The following is a 20,046-nucleotide window of genomic DNA, read 5'->3' on the forward strand; positions in this document are numbered from 1 at the left end:
ACTAGTTCACCCATGTCCACTCTACTGGTCACATCCTCAAAAAATTCCAGAAGGTTTGTCAAGCATGATTTCCCTTTAGTGAATCCATGCTGAGTTGGACCGATCCCATCCGCACTTTCCAAATGCTCAGTTATTTCATCCTTAATAATTGACTCCAGCATTTTCCTCACCACCGATGTCAGGCTAACCGGTCTATAATTCCCGGTTTTCTCTCTTCCCTCCTTTTTTAAAAAGTGGGGTTACATTAGATACCCTCCAATCCATTGGAACTCTTCCAGAATCTATTAGAATGCTGGAAGATGATCATTAATGCGTCCATTATTTCAAGTCCACTTCCTGAGGTAGTCTGGGATGCAGAGCATCAGGCCCTGGGGACTTATCGGGTTTTCATCCCATCAATTTCCTGACTAATAACGATTTCCTTCAGTTCCTCCTTCATGCTAGATCCTCTGTCCCCTTGCATTTCTGGAAGGGTATTTGTTCCCTCCTTCGTGAAGACAGATCCAAAGTAATTGTTCAACTGGTCTGCCATCTCTTAGTTGCCCATTATGAATTCACCTGATTCTATCTGTAAGGGACCTACATTTGTCTTCAGTCCTTTTCACTTCACATATCTAGAGAAGCTTTTGCAGTCAGTTTTTATGTTTTCTGCAAGCTTACTGTAATATTCTATTTTCCCCTTCCGAATTAAACCCTTTGTCTTCCTCCGCTGAATTCAAAATTTCTCCCAGTCCGCAGGCTCATTGCTTTCTCTGGTCAGTTTATATACCTCCTCTTTGGCTTTATAACTATCCCTGATTTGCTTTGCTAAGCATGGTTGAGCCACCTTCCCCATCTTACTCTTCCACCAGAAAAGGATGTACAATTGTTGAAGCTCATCCGTGTGTTCTTTAAATGTCTGCAATTGCCTATCCACTGTAAACCCCTTAAGTATCCTTTGCCAGCTTATCCTAGCCAATGCACGTCTCATACCATCAAAGTTAGCTTTCTTTACGTTCAGAACCCTACTCTCAGACTTGACTGTGTCATTCTCCATCAGAATGAAGAACTCTACCATATTATGGTCACTCTTCCCTAAAGGATCTCACACTACAATGTTGCGAATTAATCTTCTCTCATAGCACAATAGACAGTCTAGGGTGGCCTGCTCTCGAATTGGTTCCTCAACATATTGGCCGAGAATACTATCCTTTATACATTCCAGAAATCCTCCTTTATCGCATTGCAAGCAGTTTGATTAGCCCAATCAATGTGCAGATTGAGGTCACCCATAATAGCTGCTGTACCCTTACTGCACACATCTCTAATTTATTGTTTGATGTCATCCCCAACCTCACAACTACTGTTTGGTGGTCTGTACACAACTCCCACTAATGTTTTTTGCCCTTTGGTGTTTCACACCTCCAACCATACAGATTCCAGGGGCGAAATTCTCCCCTACCCGGCGAGGCGGGGGGTCCCGGCATAGCGGAGTGGCGTGAACCACACCAGCGTTGGGCCTCCCCAAAGGTGCAGAATTCTCCGCACCTTTAGGGGCTAGGCCCGCGCCGGAGTGGCTCCCGCTACGCCGAATGGCGCCAATGGCCTTTGGCGCTATGCCAGCCGGCGTCAGGGCTGTCCGAAAGGCCTTCACCGGTCGGCGTGAGTCCGCGCATGCGCCGGAGCATCAACGGCCTCTGACGTTACCACCGGCGCATGCGCGGTGGAGGGGGTCTCTTCCGCCTCTGCCATGGTGGAGGTCATGGCGGCGGTGGGGAAGGAAAAGAGTGCCCCCACGGCATGGTCCACCAGCTGATCGGTGGGCCCAGATCGCGGGCCAGGCCACCGTGGGGACAGCCCCCGGGGTCTGATCGCCCCCCCCCCCCAGGTCCCGAGGGGCCCGCTCGCGCCGCCAATTCCGCCGCCACCAGAGGTGGTTTAAACCACGTCAGCGGAATTGGCCTGTCAGCGGCGGGACTTCGGCCCATCGCGGGCCGGAGAATCGCCTCGGGGGGCACGCCGATCGGCGGGGCGTGATTTCCGCTCCCGCCGATTCCCGGGTGGCGGAGAATTCCGGCCACGGCGGGGGCGGGATTTACGCCGGCCCCGGGCGATTCCCCGACCCTGCGGGGGTCAGAGAATTCCGCTCCATATCTTCCAGGTTAATGTCCTTCCTTACTATTGAGTTAATCTCCTGTTTAACAACGCTACCCCACCTCTCTTTCCTTTCCTTCTTTCTTTCCTGAATATTGAATACCCCTGGATGATGAGTTCCTATCCTTAGTCACCCTGGAGCCAGGTCTCCGTGATCCCAATTACGTTATATCCATTAATGATAGTCAGTACAGTTAATCCATCAACGTTATTAGAACATAGAACATAGAACATTACAGCGCAGTACGGGCCCTTCGGCCCTCGATGTTGCGCCGACCTGTCAAACCATCTGAAGCCTATCTGACCTACACTATTCCATTTTCATCCATATGTCTATCCAGTGGCCACTTAAATGCCCTTAAAGTTGGCGAGTCTACTACTGTTGCAGGCAGGGCGTTCCACACCCCTACTACTCTCTGAGTAAAGAAACTGCCTCTGACATCTGTCCTACATCTACTACCCCTCAATTTAAAGCTATGTCCCCTCGTGTTGGTCATCACCATCCGAGGAAAGAGACTCTCACTGTCCACCCTATCTAACCCTCTGACTATCTTATACGTCTCTATTAAGTCACCTCTCAGCCTTCTCCTCTCTAACGAAAACAACCTCAAGTCCCTGAGCCTTTCCTCGTAAGACCTTCCCTCCATACCAGGCAACATCCTAGTAAATCCTCGCATTGAGCCACAGAGCCTTCAGGTTTGTTTTTTGACATTTATTGCCCTTTTAGAGTGATGATGTATTGTGGCCGTTTTTGATTTTTGTCTTTGGTTTCTCTGCCTTCCACTTTTCCCTTTATTGCCTTTTGTTTCTGTTCCCACCTTACTTCCCTCCCGACGTCCTGCATCGGTTCCCATCCCCCTGCCATATTAGATTAAACCCTCCCCAACAGCACTAGCAAGCACCCCCTCAGGACATTCGTTCCAGTCCTGCCCAGGTGCAGATCGTTCCACCTCCCCAAGAACCGATTCCAATGCCCCAAGAATTTGAATCCCTCCTCTTGCACCATCCCTCAAGCCACGTATTCATCTTAGCCATCCTGCCATTCCTATTCTGGCGAGCGGCGCACGCAGTACACCAGTGCCGCTCACTCAACAGCAAATGGAATTCATGACGGGTGAAATCGTGGACAAATTATGCTGCAGAGAACTTTGACAGGACGGTGCATGCTGAGGGGAACGCACACCAAGATGCTTGGTGCATTGCCAAGTGCACTCAGAGGGGTCCGGCTCCCAACTTAGCACAGGGCTTCACGTCAAGATGGAGGCCATGTGCTCCAGCATGGAGATTAGCTGATGACATCAAATCGGGGGTACATAAAAATAATTGTGACAAAGCTGTGTACAACTGAAAGAGGGCTCAGATAAGCTAGCAGGTTGTGTAAATAGTTGTCAGATACAGTTTAATGTAAAGAAGTGCACCTCAAAAGACAAGGAGCAGGAGTTTTCCTCCACGGTGATATTGGTGACAGGCTGGTATGCTCCTGGATTCTCCAGTGACAAACACACCACAATGTTCTGGAGAACTGAGTGGAATGCACCACTGCCGCACACATGGGAAACTGTAGTTCCAATGCAGGAGTTGCTGTCATACTAAGCTGTAAATATTTTACGTGGCACATGGAGGACTTTCACTCTATAAATTCTTTTAATTGTTAAGAAAGGCTATATCCTTTGGGCAATCGTTTGCTGCGATGGCGTGACATTCTGAAGCCATAAAATCCACTTGTTTAATGAGGCTTAAACTGTAACGAGAAACTTCTCGAGTGATCAACAGGGAGAGCAGCGCCGGTGAAAACTGGCCAGGTATTGTAGTTATTCACATTCCTACTCGTGAATGAAGCTCGTTTTCAACGCTGTGCATGTTTCATCGAAATTGAGAATGCTGCCCGATTTAATAAATAAAAATAATAAATAATTTTTAATATCGTCACAAGTAGGCCTACATTAACGCAGCAATGACGTTACTGTAAAAATCCCCAGTTGCCATATTCAGGCGCCTGTTCAGGTACACTGAGGGAGAAATCGGAACGTCCAATTCACCTAACAAGCACGTCTTTCAGAACTTGTGGGAGGAAACCGGAGCACCCGGAGGAAACCCACACAGACAGGGGGCGAACGTGCAGACTCCACACAGTCACCCAACTCAGACTCCACACAGTCATCGAACCAGGGACCCTGGTGTTGTGAAGCAACAGTGCTAAGAACTGTGCTACCGCGCTGCCCATATAAAACGCAGCTGTTGTGGAAAAGCATGTTCTGTTTTTCATATACAAATCAGGGACGAGTGCAAACACAGTCCCCCACTACCATACATATTGCAGTCGAATATCCCACATTTGGGGACATTGCAGCCTTCAGCACACCCGAAGTGCAGTGGGATAGCCTCGTCCTGGGAGAACCGCCTACTTGATTCTGGTTTCACCCTACCAGTTAAGTATTTCCCGGGTGAGCTGTATGCAATGGCGGAAGTCAGTGATGGGCAACCTAGGCTAGTGTATGGGCCGTACGAGTGGCCCTCCTGCATCTCAGTGAGCCGCAAGATTGAAGTTGGGCCTGTTAGATTTCCGGTGGCAGCATCTAGGTAAAAGTCGCACATTGGGTGGCTCCTGCTCAAGGCTCTCTTTTTTGGAGTTTAGTGCCGGTTCCAGGGGCAGTTTTTGAACAAGCTGGTGTAGGAAGACATACGGAAGGAGGGGAATGTCGAAGACCCAGAAGAAAGCCGCGGGAAGAGGAGGGGGTGAGTGAAAGTTCGCAGTCGAATGAACGGGTTAGCCCGGCAAGGGGAAAGATGGCGGAGGCTGGATCGCTGAGTGGGGCCGCGCCCTTCACAGTGGAGACTCTGACCGAGGTGATGGCTGGAGAATCTGAGAGGCAGATTGCCAAGCACATGGAGGTTATGCGAAATGAGATGATAGAATTGGTGGAGGAGGCAAGGGTGCCGGTGAAGGCGGCAGTGTTGAAGATGTTGGCCGAGGTGCGGGTGCAAGGGGAGAAGTTGAAGGGGATAGAGGGAACTCTGTCTCAGCACAGTTACCAGTTCACCTCGATGGGTGAGGAGTTGTGGAGGGTGGTGGAAGCCAACAAAAGACTCAGAGCCAAGGTGGACCAGGAGAGTAGCTCGTGCCGGCAGAATTTAAGAATAGTGGGCTTGCCGAAGGGGGTGGAAAGCCCGCGGCCAACTGGGTACTTTGCGAAGATGTTGACGGAGTTGTTGGTGGAGGGGGAAGAACCCTTCCGGTATGAGCTGGTCAGGGCCTACCAGTCACTCAGGCCCAAGCCGAAGGCAAACGAGCCGCTAAGGGCCATCATAATTTGTATTCACAAGTTCCACGTTAATTATATCATAGAATTTACAGTGCAGAAGGAGGCCATTTGCCCCATCGAGTCTGCACCAGCTCTTGGAAGGAGCACCCTACCCAAGGTCAACACCTCCACCATATCCCCATAACCCAGTAACCCCACCCAACATGAAGGGCAATTTTGGACACTAAGGGCAATTTATCATGGCCAATCCACCTAACCTGCACATCTTTGGACGGTGGGAGGAAACCGGAGCACCCAGAGGAAACCGACGCACACACGGGGAGGATGTGCAGACTCCGCACAGACAGTGACCGAAGCCGGAATTGAACCTGGGACCCTGGAGCTGTGAAGCAATTGTGCTATCCACAATGCTACCGTGCTACCGTTACGGAGAAGGTCCTGAGGTGGATGAATGAAAGACGTGACGTGAAGTGGGAGGGAGCTGGTATTCGTATGTACCCGGACTTAACTGTGGAGCTGGCGAGAAGGTGGACAGCCTTTGGTCGGGTAAAGACGGCACTATTCAGGAACGGTGTGAGGTTCTGCTTCATCGACATGGCGAAGCTGAGGGTGACCTATAACTCGATAGACTTCCACTTTGAGATGGTGGAGGCAGCAGATGCATTTGTGAAGGCTGAAGGACTGGGGTTGAAATCAGAGATGGGACTGGGGTTTGGCTTCGGACTGAAGGGAGGGGGGTTAAACATTACATACAGCCTTATATCTTGTTTAAGGATATTTATTTGTTTTGTATTTGTGGGGGGAACAGTTGGGGGTTTAGTTTTTGGGTTGGCTGATTGGTAAGGGTAGTGTACCTCTGCTAAGGGCTACAAGGCCAACAAAAGACTCAGAGTCAAGGTGGAGGACCTGGACAAAAGGTCGAGGTGGCAGAATTTAAGAATAATGGGCTTCCTGAAGCGGGTGAAGAGCCCAAGGCCCACTAAGTACTTCACGAAGATGTTGGCGGAGTTGTTGGTGGGAAACATTGGGCTTTGGGGTTATGATGGTTTTCTGGGGTGCAGTTTTTTGCACTGGTTATGTTTGAGTGTCTTTGTTTTCAGGGATTGGGTTATGGGGGAGGGGATTGAGAGGAGGGGGCCTGGGCAGGGGCCTCCACACCAGCTAGCGAAGGGTGGCTCATGAAGGGGAGTGTGGTGGGGGGAGGGGCCACAGTCATTGGAACCTGGTCAAACAGGTTTTGATGGGCTTGGGATCGATACTGGGAGAAATGTTTTCAAGAGGAATGTGATGAATGTTATCAGTAGCTGATATAATGGTACCTTACCTTTAACGCATTGACCCTTTAAGACCGGGCTTGGAACCCTGGGGGACTCCGCCTCTGGCTCCGCCCCCAGGAAACGGTATATAAGATAAGGCTCACTCAGGCAACATGTGATGAGCACACTTCTCGGCTGCTGTACAGTTCTCAGATGATTAAAGCCTTTGAATCATCTATCTTCTCTCCTGTGTCGTGATTGAGGGTATCTCAAGGAAGTACATGAGGGGATTCTAACAGGAGGGACGGGTTCAACAGCAACAAAGGGACGGGATGGGTCAGGCCCAAGGTGCAAGCCCGGATGTACAGTGATGGCGGATAGGAGGCAGGAGTGGGGAGGTGTGGGGGAGGGGCGTGGGGGGGTGGTGACAGGCCCCCGATCAGAATAGTAACGTGACACGTGAGGGGGTTATGGGGATTTGAGAAGAGGTTGAGGGTTTTTACACATTTAAAGAGCTTAAAGGCTGATGTGGTGATGCTGCAGGAAACTGACCTGAGGGCATGGCATGGAGCCGAAAGCTTTCTAACTCAGAGCACCTTGGAGTGATAAGATCTGGTTAATGTTTCCAATACACAAACTGTGCTACGTTCTCAGGCAGAGGCCAGATTCTTACTTACAGAATGGGAAGCAGGTTAGACAGAAGGAAGGCCATATCTGTGCCAGTTAAGAAGGGTTTTGGTTGAAGCTTGGCAATGGCTCACCTATGCTCTTGGTCACATTTGGTGCAATTCAGCACAGATGCCTGAAGGGATCCATTTAGTCAGGATGACTTACCCATTTTCAGCTGCACTGACGATATACGGTTGCTTCTCACTTGCTTTGCCAAGGGACGTAACGGAAGAAGTGTGGCCAAACAGGAAGATTCTTGGCAGAGTCTAGGAGAATACAAAACAGTGCTAATACACGTGAAATGATGTAAAAAAAAACATTGGATGGTATTGAATGGAGGCAATGAGGGTCTCACTTGCCAGCGAGAGAGTGAGCAAGAGTCCCATGCCACTTCCTTTGAGGAAGGTGCATTGAATTGGGCAGCAGCTGGTCTTCCTGAGGGTCAAGTACCCCGGGGGTAGAAGTCCAGCCCCCTGAAAATGCCAGCCAATCAGTGGGCAGCAGCTGTGTTTTGTTTGGCAGCACCATCAAGGCCCAGAGTTGCTGAGACACCTCGGCAGTATGGGGGGGGGGGGGGGGGGGGGGGGGGGTCCTTCAACCAGGCACCGAGTGACATTGAAGCAAGTTTCTACCATCAATGCCACATTACCCCATTCATGAACACAGGTATTTGCAGACTCCCCTTCCCAGAGGCAGACAGTAACATCGAGATCACATTCTGTCCAGTTCAAAGTGACTTGGTCACCCCTGGAAGAGCAGGATGGCTGTAATATCAGACTCATTACTAGCGGCGTATTGTGGCTCTTAATGACTTGTGCTAGGCTGGGTTATTGTAATGACACACTTTCAGAGACTCAGTTACTGAAAGGAGTGTGGTGGTATGAATGTGAGCACTGCCATTGGTGCAGAGCATTGGTTTCCCATTGGCTCTGGCTGGTCATGTGCCTCTCGTCCGATTGGCTGGGACTAGTCATGTGACTGCTCATCAATTGGTCGAGAGGCAATTAGACCCCGCCTCCGAGGGGTATAAGTACCCAGAGTTCCTGGCGGTCGACCTTTCTCTGTAGTCGACCACCAGGCTAACAACTAGCTGATTAAAGCCACAGTTTGGATCTTCATCGTGTCTCGAGTCCAATTGATGGTACATCAAGGAGTTTATTAATAAGAATTGTTCAGCAGCCACATGGCCGCAGCTAGTTCCCTACATGTCTCTTGCCTCAGAGGCCTCCGCTTCCTGGGATGATTACCACTTTGAGTCCCAATTGGTCCCCCAGGCCAGGTGACCCTTAATCTGTTGTGTTGCCCTTAAAGGGACAATCACCACAGTTATCCTCACAGTAGATAATTGTGGATGTTGCCATCCACCATTTTAATCAACAAGCCTATTGTGCATATTGCCTTAAACAAAAAATATTCACCGGTCAGCCACGGGATATTCCAAAGCGAACTCTTAAATGGCTCGGCACACATCACCTCCTTTTTGAAATAAAGAACCATGAGATGACATTGCTCTCAATGATCTTTACAATGAAGAGATTTATACAATTTTTATTTTAACATATTCATTAAACTATTTATTTAACATTTGTTATTAATACAGTATCACAGTGCAGTTTCCCCTTGTTTTATGGTCTTGTCAGATGATAAGTAGAAGTGACCTCAAAATGAAGGTTTCTTTTTGCAACAAAGAGTATGTTACCACACTTCATGAATCAATTTCTCACATTGATTCCTGGCCAGCCACAAGATTCGAATGACAGTTCAGTCATGCCCAGAGACAGTTCCCTCTCCAGGTCATTAAAACTGATTCCAGTGTGTAGAGTACGTACAGAGGAAGATGTATAGCTTTATAAAACACTTCAGTGTAGAGAGAGAGAGAGCCCTGATAAACACAGGTTGAACAAAGATCTTTTCATGCTTAACAGACCTAATTTTTCTAAAGTCAGAGTGTAAAAGGCAAAGCCATACATTTCCCTCTCTCTCGCATACGTATTGCTGGACAAACACAAGGGGTTTGTATTTTGGTGAACAGGAGGCATATGGGATACGTGGCTTTAGTAGCCGAAACACAGCAGGGAGGTTATGATGGAGTTGTATCAACTGCTGGTTAGGCCCCAGCTGGAGTACCGTGTGCCGTTCTGGTCGCCACACTGTAGGAAGGATGTGATTGCACTAGAGAGGGTGTGGAGGAGATTCAGCAGGATGTTGCCTGGGCTGGCACTTCTCAGCTATGAAGAGAGGCTGGTTAGGCTGGGGTTCGGGCAGAGAGTGCTGAGGGGGGAGACTTGATTGAGGTGTACAAAATTATGAGGGACATGAGATAGTAGATAACAAGGGACATTTCTCCATAGTAGAAGGAGGCATAGATTTACGGTTTTGGGCACGAAATGTGGAGCGGATTTGAGGAAAATCTGGTTCACCCAGAGGATGGTGGGAGTCTGGAACTCACTGTCTGAAAGGCTGGTAGAAGCGGGAACCCTCACAACATTTAAGAAGCATTTGGATGAGCACTTCCAATGCCACAGCATACAAGGCTATGGATCAAGTGCTGCAAATGGTATTAGACTGGATAGGTGCTTGATGGTCGGTGCAGACGCAATGGGTCGAAGGGCCCTTTTCTGTGCTGTAAAACTCAATAATTCTACGAGAAATAAGTAAAGATATTTTGTATTGCAATTTATCATGTTAAACACTAACCTTGAAATCAGGTGATAGATTCCAGAGGCAGATCTGTCCCTCCCGACTCCCTGTAACTATTGTTCGCTGGTCATCAGTTAACATTAGGGCACAGATTGAATGCAATGGTGCTTTCCTCTCCCACACTGCTATTGGCTGGACAATACTCTTCATGATGATCAAAACCCCTGAAAATGATATTCATGTATCAATATGCGCTGAGGATTTAAATTCCGGTGATCCAATTTCACACGAGGCATAATCCATCGTTAATTATTTGTAGAAGCATTGACATGTTCCATTCGTGGCTTATACCTTTCTCACATGGCTAACTATGAGAATGTCACAATGGACAAACTGGGAAGGACGTCCTAATTTTTCCTGGTTAATAAATCTGGGGCGGAATTCTCCGCTCCCCACGTAGCGTGGGAGAATCGTGGGAGGGCCTCCCAACATTTTTTATGCCCCCCTGGCGCCACCAGCGATCCCCCCCGGGCTCGGAAAAATCACCGCTCGCCGTTTTTCACGGCGAACGGCGATTCTCCGAGCCCGATGGGCCGAGTGGCCGGCCCTTCACGCCCGTTTCACCACGGCAGCAACCACACCTGGTCGCTGCCGTCATGAAACGGGCGCCAGAAGCCCGTTTGAGGCATCTAGGGGCCCGATTTGGACGGGAGCACTGCGACTGTGCTCCGGAGGGGACAGGCCCGCGATCGGTGCCCACCGATCGTCAGGCCAGCGTCCAAAACGGACGCACTCTTTCCCCTCTGCCGCCCGGCAAGATCAAGCCGCCACGTCTTGCCGGGCGGGGGAGGAGAAAGTCGGCACCGCGCATGCACGGGTTCGTGCCATCTGCGCGCTGATGTCATCCGAAAAGCGCCGTTTCCACATCATTTCCGGCGCGACAAGGTCGCGGCCGGGAACGACGGGGGGCCGCTACTAGCCCCCCGGATGGGGGTGAATTAGGTGCGGGGAGCGGGCCCCGAGGCCGTCGTGAAGCTCGGCCGATTTCACGTCAGCCATCCCGATTTTTATCGGGAGCGGAGAATACCGCCCCTTAGCTTTTATGAATTATATTGTCATCAAAATATAATTCCATCCCTTTGTGCAGTGTTAATTTGTAAGGAGAGAGACGGGAAAACCTTGTTTATGGATTATCAATCTCATGAATGCCAATGATTGTGGAACTTTAATTGTTGGTACTTTCAATTCTAATTTGACATCTTTCAAACATAGAACATACAGTGCAGAAGGAGGCCATTCGGCCCATCGAGTCTGCACCGACCCACTTAAGCCCTCACTTCCACCCTATCCCCGTAACCCAATAACCCCTCCTAACCTTTTTGGCCATGATGTGGAGATGCCGGCATTGGACTGGGGTGAGCACAGTAAGAAGACTTGTCTTACAACACCAGGTTAAAGTCCAACAGGTTTATTTCAAACACTAGTTTTCGGAGCACTGCTCCTTTACCTGAGGAAGGAGCAGTGCTCTGAAAGCTAGTGTTTGAAACCAACCTGTTGGACTTTAACCTTTTTGGTCACTAAGGGCAATTTATCACGGCCAATCCACCTAACCTGCTCATCTTTGGACTGTGGGAGGAAACCGGAGCACCCGGAAGAAACCCACGCCGACACGGGGAGAATGTGCAGACTCCGCACAGACTGACCCAGCAGGGAATCGAACCTGGGACCCTGGCATTGTGGAGTCACAGAGCTATCCACTTGTCCTACCGTGCTGCCCAAACTGAAGGGCTAACCAGCTTTCCTCCGTATACATAGGTTCGCAATGTTTCCCATACTGTTTAAATGACCACTTCAAACTAATGAGAGTAGGTGAACATGTTCCCTTGAACTCTACACACTGAGAAAAACCCATCTCTAAAACTCAAAAGTTCACACTGCCTGGCTAGTGTTGTTACAAATGCTTCCAATACGCAAGCCCCACCTGACAATGGGGAGTTGCATCTTTACATGAAATCTTGGTGAATTATACGGCAGGACAAACATACATTCACAGGGGGAGAAGCATATCTGTGACAAAGCACAAGGGAGCACCATCACTGTAAATCATTCTCCTGGTCGTGGAAACGGTCCTCAACTTCCACAACAGTTATTTTCAAACCCAGGGTCATGACCCGCGTGTGTGTTGCCGGGCGGGTCGCGGTGCCATGTGTTGCGGCGTTCCCAATCGCAGGGCTATTCGTCAGCATTCTTTTTTTTTTTAAATATAATTTTTATTGGAATTTTTTACAGAAAATATAAAACATAACGACAAACAATGAAATGCAACAAAATAACCCATAATAACTGTAACACCCCCAGACCGTATGTATCACATCCCCCCATCCCCCAACCCCAATGAACAACAAAAGAACTTAAAAATAAATTAAAATTAAATAAACAAACATAGTCATTGTCCGCCCCCCCCCCCCTTGTCCCTCCCCCTTCCCCCCCTCCCCCCCGGGTTGCTGCTGCTACTGTCCCTGTACCCTATCGTTGAGCCAGAAAGTCGAGAAAAGGTTGCCACCGCCTAAAGAACCCTTGTACCGACCCTCTCAGGGCGAATTTTACCTTCTCCAGCTTAATGAAACCCGCCATGTCATTGATCCAGGTCTCCACGCTTGGGGGCCTCGCGTCCTTCCACTGTAGCAAGATCCTTCGCCGGGCTACTAGGGATGCAAAGGCCAGCACACCGGCCTCTTTCGCCTCCTGCACTCCCGGCTCCACCCCAACCCCAAAAATCGCGAGTCCCCATCCTGGCTTGACCCTGGATCCTACCACCCTCGACACCGTCCTCGCCACCCCCTTCCAGAACTCCTCCAGTGCCGGGCATGCCCAGAACATATGGGCATGGTTCGCTGGACTCCCCGAGCACCTGACACACCTGTCTTCACCCCCAAAGAACCTACTCATCCTTGTCCCAGTCATGTGGGCCCGGTGCAGCACCTTGAATTGGATGAGGCTAAGCCGCGCACACGAGGAGGAAGAATTAACCATCTCCAGGGCATCAGCCCATGTCCCGTCTTCGATCTGTTCCCCCAGTTCCCCCTCCCACTTAGCTTTCAGCTCCTCTACTGACGCCTCCTCCGCCTCCTGCATAACCTTGTAGATATCAGATATCTTCCCCTCCCCAACCCAAACCCCCGAAAGCACCCTGTCGCTCACCCCCCTCGCGGGAAGCGAAGGGAATCCCTCCACCTGCCGCCTAGCAAATGCCTTTACCTGCAGATACCTGAACATGTTCCCCGGGGGGAGCCCAAATTTCTCCTCCAACTCCCCCAGGCTCGCAAACCTCCCATCAATAAACAGGTCCCTCAGCTGTCTGATGCCTGCTCTGTGCCAACCCTGAAATCCCCCATCAATGTTCCCCGGGACGAACCTATGGTTCCCCCATAACGGAGCCTCCATCGAGCCCCCTACTTCTTCCCTATGTTGCCTCCACTGCCCCCAAATCTTGAGGGTAGCCGCCACCACCGGACTTGTGGTATACCTCGTAGGAGGGAGCGGCCACGGCGCCGTTACCAGGGCCCCCAGGCTTGTATCTCCACAGGACGCCCTCTCCATCCGTTTCCATGCTGCCCCCTCCCCCTCCATTACCCACTTGCGCACCATCGACACATTGGCCGCCCAATAATACCCCGAGAGATTGGGTAACGCCAGCCCCCCCCATCTCTACCCCGCTCCAAGAAGACCCTCTTCACCCTCGGAGTCCCATGCGCCCAAACAAAGCTCATGATGCTACTAGTCACCCTTCTAAAAAAGGCCCTAGGGATAAAGATGGGCAAACACTGAAAAAGGAACAAGAACCTCGGGAGAACCGTCATTTTGACGGACTGCACTCTACCCGCCAACGATAGCGGCACCATGTCCCACCTTTTAAATTCCTCCTCCATCTGCTCCACCAGCCTGGTAAAATTAAGCTTATGGAGAGTCCCCCAACTCCTGGCCACCTGCACCCCCAGGTATCTGAAACTCTTCACTGCCCTCTTAAATGGGAGTCTCCCAATTCCCTCCTCCTGATCACCCGGGTGTACTACAAATACCTCACTCTTGCCTAAATTTAACTTATAGCCCAAGAAGCCCCCAAATTCCGCTAACAGCTCCATCACCCCCGGCATTCCCCCTTCTGGATCCGCCACATACAACAGCAGGTCGTCTGCATACAGTGATACACGATGTTCCTCCCCACCCCGCACCAGACCCCTCCATCTCCCTGACTCCCTCAACGCCATAGCCAAAGGTTCAATCGCCAGTGTAAAGAGCAAGGGGGACAGGGGGCACCCCTGCCTGGTCCCACGGTAGAGCCTAAAGTACTCTGATCTCCTTCCATTGGTAACTACACTTGCCATCGGAGCCGCGTAGAGCAGCCTCACCCATTTGATGAATCCCTCCCCGAATCCGAACCGCTCCAGCACCTCCCACAGGTACCCCCACTCAACTCTATCAAACGCTTTCTCCGCATCCAGCGCCACCACTATCTCCGCCTCCCCCTCCACTGCCGGCATCATAATAACATTTAGCAGTCTCCGCACATTCGTGTTGAGCTGCCGTCCCTTGACAAATCCTGTCTGATCCTCGTGTATCACCCCTGGCACACAGTCCTCTATCCTGGTGGCCAGGATCTTCACCAGCAACTTAGCGTCAACATTGAGGAGCGAGATAGGCCTGTATGATCCACACTGCAAGGGGTCCTTATCCCGCTTCAGGATCAGAGAGATCAGTGCCCGCGACATCGTCGGGGGCAAAGCCCCCCCCTCCCATGCCTTATTGAAGGCTCGCACCAACAGGGGGCCCACCAGATTCGCATACTTTTTATAAAATTCCACCGGGAACCCGTCCGGCCCCGGCGCCTTACCTGACTGCATTTGTCCAATCCCCCTGACTAGCTCCTCCAACTCTATCGGCGCCCCCAGCCCCTCTACCAGCTCCTCTTGAACCTTTGGGAAACATAGCCTATTCATGAAGCTCTCCATCCCCCCTCTCCCCATCGGAGGTTCTGACCGGTACAGTTCCTCGTAGAAGTCCCTAAAGACCCCATTTACTTCTGTCCCCTTCTGCACTACATTCCCACCCCTATCCATCACTCCACCAATTTCCCTAGCCGCATCTCGCCTGCGGAGCTGATGCGCCAACATCCTGCTCGCCTTCTCCCCATACTCATATACCGCGCCCTGCGCCCTCCTCCACTGTGTCTCCGCCTTTCTGGTGGTCAACAAGTCAAATTTGGCCTGCAAACTACGCCATTCCACCAGCAACCCCTCCTCCGGTGCCTCCGCGTATCTCCTGTCCACATCCAGGAGCTCCCTCACCAGTCTCTCCCTCTCCTTCCTCTCCCTCCTTTCCCTATGGGCCCGGATGGAGATCAGCTCCCCCCGGATCACTGCTTTCAGGGCCTCCCAGACCATCCCCACCCGGACCTCCCCCGTGTCGTTGGTATCCAGATACCCCTCAATACTTCCCCGGACCCTCCTACACACCTCCTCATCAGCCAGCATACCCACATCCAGGCGCCAGAGCAGGCGCTGGTCCCGCGCCTCCCCCATCTCCAGATCAACCCAGTGCGGAGCATGGTCTGAAATCGCTATGGCCGAATACTCTGCATCCTGCACCTTCGGGATCAATCCCCTGCTCAGGACGAAAAAATCTATTCGGGAATAAACCCTATGGACATGGGAGAAAAAGGAATACTCCCGCGCTCTCGGCCTCCCAAACCTCCAGGGATCCACCCCTCCCATCTGGTTCATAAACCCCCTCAGCACTTTGGCTTCGTCAGCATTCCTGATCGCCAGGAGAAGTGCCCGATGACCCGACTGGATTTTTAAAATGCTGGCCGTGACCGGCTTTCAGAATGCCGGCCGTTTCGCACATGCACGCCCCCTCAGCAGTACGCAGGCCCGGAGCCCATTGAGGCAGAACGCCTCCTCCTGACGTCAACGCGGTGACCCAGGAGCAATTTTTTAAAAATCACCGGAGTCTTCCTGTCTGGATGGGTAGCAGAGAGTAAGTCACGGACCCCAAACACTGACGTGTTTTGGGCCGAGAGGGGTCCCTCCATTTCACAGCTGCCAGCAGGGCTGGTGTGAACTCCAGGGCCTCTGGTGAACAACTCATAAAGAAGAAGCTGAAAACAGGAACAAAGGAGCATAAAGGTGATTACTCAAGGTGTGGGTTATTAATTGTGCCGCTGCAAATCAGAATACAAAGTTCATGTGTGTTATATGCAGGGAAGCACTGGCAAATGAAGGTTTAAAACCCTCAAAACTTCAAACACAATTGATGACTAAGCATGGCAAGTTCGAGGACAAGCCTCTTTATTGTGTTCAATTGATGCAGCGAGATCTTAAATCATCAGCTGAAGTCATTATCAGAAATGCAACATTGAATAACAAAGCAAGTTAGGACCAACCAGGTTCTCCTTCAAATTAAAGGTAAGTGAAAATAGTGGGTCGCGAAATTCGGGCAGCGTGGGTCACGAAGGTCAGCCGGCGTGGTTTGTGAAGGTCAGCCAGCCTGGGCCACGAAGGTCGGGTGGCGTGAATCCCGAAGGGTGGCCCATTGGTAAAAATGTGTCCCGAGCAAAAAAGTTTGAAAAACTGTACAGTATACCTGCCACCTTGTACTGTACAAAGACAGTAACTTGCAGTCATACACCATAAAATGTAACGTCATGCAACTTGATCGCATATTATGATTCAACTGTGCCCTTATCATACACTCATGCACATCTGTTCAAATATTAATTTGGTTGCAAACAGACCGCACCAAGATCCTCATGATCTGAAAAATACGACCCTGCTAAGGAAAGAACTTCATTGGCCGTAAAGATCTTTGGGATCTCCTGAGGTCATGAAAGGCACTATCTAAATGCAAGTCTTTCTTTCTTTCAAATGAATAAAGATTCGTGGGGGTCAATCTTAATTCTGCTTCAGAGTTCATAATCTGTCTCTCTTTCAGCTGCATGGCCATATGAGGAAAATGGACCAGTCCGATTATAATAGTAGAAGCCACGCGTTTCTGAATCTATTTCATAATCTGTAAGCAGCAGAATGGATGCTGGATCAACTGGGGACATTGTGACATTTTGAAAAATCGGCTGACACCTTCTGCGAGGAGTCAGTGTGGCTTCTGATCAAACGGTGGAACAATGGACATGATTTTCACTGCTCGACAACTTCAAGAGAGATCCCAGGAGCAACATCATCCACTCTACATGGCCTTCATCGATCTGGCCAAGGCTTTTGACTCTACCAATCAGGAAGTGCTATAGAAGACCCTGTCAAAGGCCGGCTATCCAGAGAAATTCATTAACCCTCTCAGACTTCTCCACGACAAGATTTCGCCAACAGTCCTCACCAACAGAAATAAGACAGAAACCTTCAAGGTCAAGATTGGAGTCAAGCAGGGATGTGTCATCACCCCCATCCTTTTCATCTTCATCGCCACCATCCTTCACCTTGTCAAGAACAAGCCTCCCAGTAGAGTGGATGTCATCTACAGGATGGACGGAAAACTTTACCACCTCAACCGGTTGAAATCCAAGATGAAGACGGCACTGATATTGCTGATGGAACTTCACTACATGGGTGACACCATCTCTGCAGCCGCAGAAGAGAATATCCAAGCCATGCTTGATGCTTTCACAGCAAAATACCGAATAATTAGTCTCAGCCTCAACCTTAAGAAGACTCAAGTCCTTTACCAACCCGCTTCAAGCCAAGATCCAGTCTCTCCTTCCATCAAGATCAATGGAGAAACCCTCCCACACGTAGAACATTTCCCCTACCTGGGGAACCACATCTCATCCAAGGTTGACATCGATGCGGAGAACCAACGATGGTGAGGGACACCTTTGCAGACCTCAGGAGGAGAGTGTTCAATGACATGCGTGACATCTGTGCTGATACCAAGATCATTGTGAACAAGGCAGTCAACCTCCCAACTCTTCCATACGGCTCAGAACGTGGATTAGGTACAAACACTACCTCAAGGCCCTGGAGAGGTACCGTCAATGATGTCTGAGACAGATTCTCTACATCAACTGGGAGGACAGATGGACTAACATCACCATCCCTGAAGAAGCCAAGAGCACCAGAAACAACGCCATGATCACCCAAAACAAATTCTTCAGGAAAACTCTATTGCAAAACTAGGTACGGAAAAGGAGCCTGAGAAAGAAATACCAGCGATCTCGAGACAAGGACCAATCCCACCTCCTGGAAACACCTGCCAAATGTGCAGAACCCATGACAAGGGACACAGAGTTTCTTAGGTGGACAATCCTACTCGTTAGTGAGTGATGACCAAAGAAGATTTCTTCATCTGAAATATATGGAGTGGGATTCTCCGTCAGCTGACGCCGGAGTCGCAAAACGCGATTGGGCGGAGAATCGGTTTTGACGATTAAATCGTGGCTGGCGTCAGTTTCACGCCAAATCGCAATTCTCGGGTGCCTCGCCAGCACCGTCACTGCATTCCTCTCCATACGTATGGTAAACGCCGCTTGCATATCATTGGCTGGCCTGACCCACTATTCTCCGGGACCTCCACGAATCTTCGCCTCCAAATTCCCGACGGTGAGGTTCACTTGTGCTTTTAAAATTCGAGAAACAGGCATCGTGGCTGATGATAGAGAGAAAGTAGGTAGAACACGGATTGGTGCAACCGTGGACTGTCAGTCCTATTTTTTAAAATTTAGATTACCCAATTATTTTTTCCAATTAAGGGGCAATTTAGCGTGGCCAATCCACCTACACTGCACATTTTTGGGTTGTGGGGGCGAAACCCACACAAACACGGGGAGAATGTGCAAACTCCACACGGACAGTGACCCAGAGCCGGGATCAAACCTGGGACCTCAGTGTCGAGTGCTAATCACTAGGCACCGTGCTGCCCTGACTGTCGGTCCTGACATTGCCTGGGATAGCTGGGGTGGGGGTGTGGAAGGGTGCACTGGTGGGGGGGGGGGCCCTGGGGCCAGGGCAAGACTGGGGCAGTGTCCAGGCATGAACCTCCATTGCCGCAGTCTGCAACGCAGCCATTTTGCTGTGCACCCCACTGACCACCCTCCTTGGCCCCTGGTTCTGCAGTTACACAAGCCGTATGGATGCCCCCACCCTACCACCCCTGCACCCCACCCTCGCCATACCACCCACCCCCTCAACTGGCCGCCACCTGCTAGCATGGCATCACGCGGCCCGCCTAAGGTCAGCGCCCACAGTAGCCCCTACAGGGGGCCGCCGGACAGAATGTACCACAGGCATGAGCAGTGCCAGCCGACAGTACCCCTAGTAGCAGGGACAGACGCCAGGGCCAGTGGCTCCACCGTGCCGGGCACCGACGGAGTCAGGGGTGCGGAAATGGGGGAGAGGGCCATGTGGGAGCAGAGTCAGGAGTGCCAACCGGGGCCACCATGAAGCCCGTTGGACATGGTTGACATGGGGGTATGCACCATACTGACATGTCGGCCTTTCACTCCCTGCAGACAATGGATATTGGAATACAACCAGCAATGGTGACCTTCCTCCTAGTCACCCCAGCCCTGGGGTTGCTATGCGGCTGTGCGAGCTGGAGCTGCTCGAGGAGGAGGAAGCTGACACAGGGGAGCATGTCCCAGAGAAAAAGGGGGCAACTGCTAAGAATGGAGAGCCGGCCGCCCAACAGGCTGAGGAGCAGGAGAAGCTGCAAAGGAGGTGCCGCATGAGGCCTTGCGTATTGTAGCAGCACCTGTCATTCGAGGACTTGCCAGACCGGGCATGCCCATTGAAGATTCCAGCTGAGCAGGGGGACAGTGCGACACATCTGCCTGATCATGGCACACCTGGCGGTGCCGTCATGGTGGCGGTTGCCCTGAACCTCTCCACAACAGGGTCCGTCCAGATGCTGACAGGGGACCTGTCTGGGTTCTCACAGAGCTCGGTACATATGTGCATCCATGACGTAAATACATCTATTTCAATGTGGACCGAGCCCACCAGGATGCCCAGGCAGTGGGGTTTGCCGCCATCGCCGAGATGCCTCAGGTCCAGGGGATGATTGATGGGATGCATCTC

The 20,046-nt window shown here is 51.0% G+C and overlaps 1 protein-coding gene and 1 non-coding gene across 2 annotated transcripts in view; both read right to left on the bottom strand.

The window, feature by feature from the left end:
• Positions 1-20,046, bottom strand: part of LOC119975063 (WD repeat-containing protein 72-like) — a 410,282-nt gene that overhangs the window by 362,129 nt on the left and 28,107 nt on the right. Inside the window, exons 3-4 of the mRNA XM_038814560.1 lie at positions 10,019-10,185; positions 7,487-7,587 (exon numbers count right to left, since the gene is read on the bottom strand). Of these exons, the coding sequence (XP_038670488.1) occupies positions 7,487-7,587; positions 10,019-10,171 (254 nt within the window). The 5' untranslated portion in view covers positions 10,172-10,185. The remainder of the gene's footprint in view (positions 1-7,486; positions 7,588-10,018; positions 10,186-20,046) is intronic.
• LOC119975336 lies at positions 4,408-4,570 on the bottom strand. Its single transcript, XR_005462749.1, has one exon. It is a non-coding gene; the product is annotated as a U1 spliceosomal RNA (small nuclear RNA).

Source organism: Scyliorhinus canicula, chromosome 12, assembly GCF_902713615.1.
Source record: "Scyliorhinus canicula chromosome 12, sScyCan1.1, whole genome shotgun sequence".
Classification (NCBI taxonomy): Eukaryota; Metazoa; Chordata; class Chondrichthyes; order Carcharhiniformes; family Scyliorhinidae; genus Scyliorhinus; species Scyliorhinus canicula.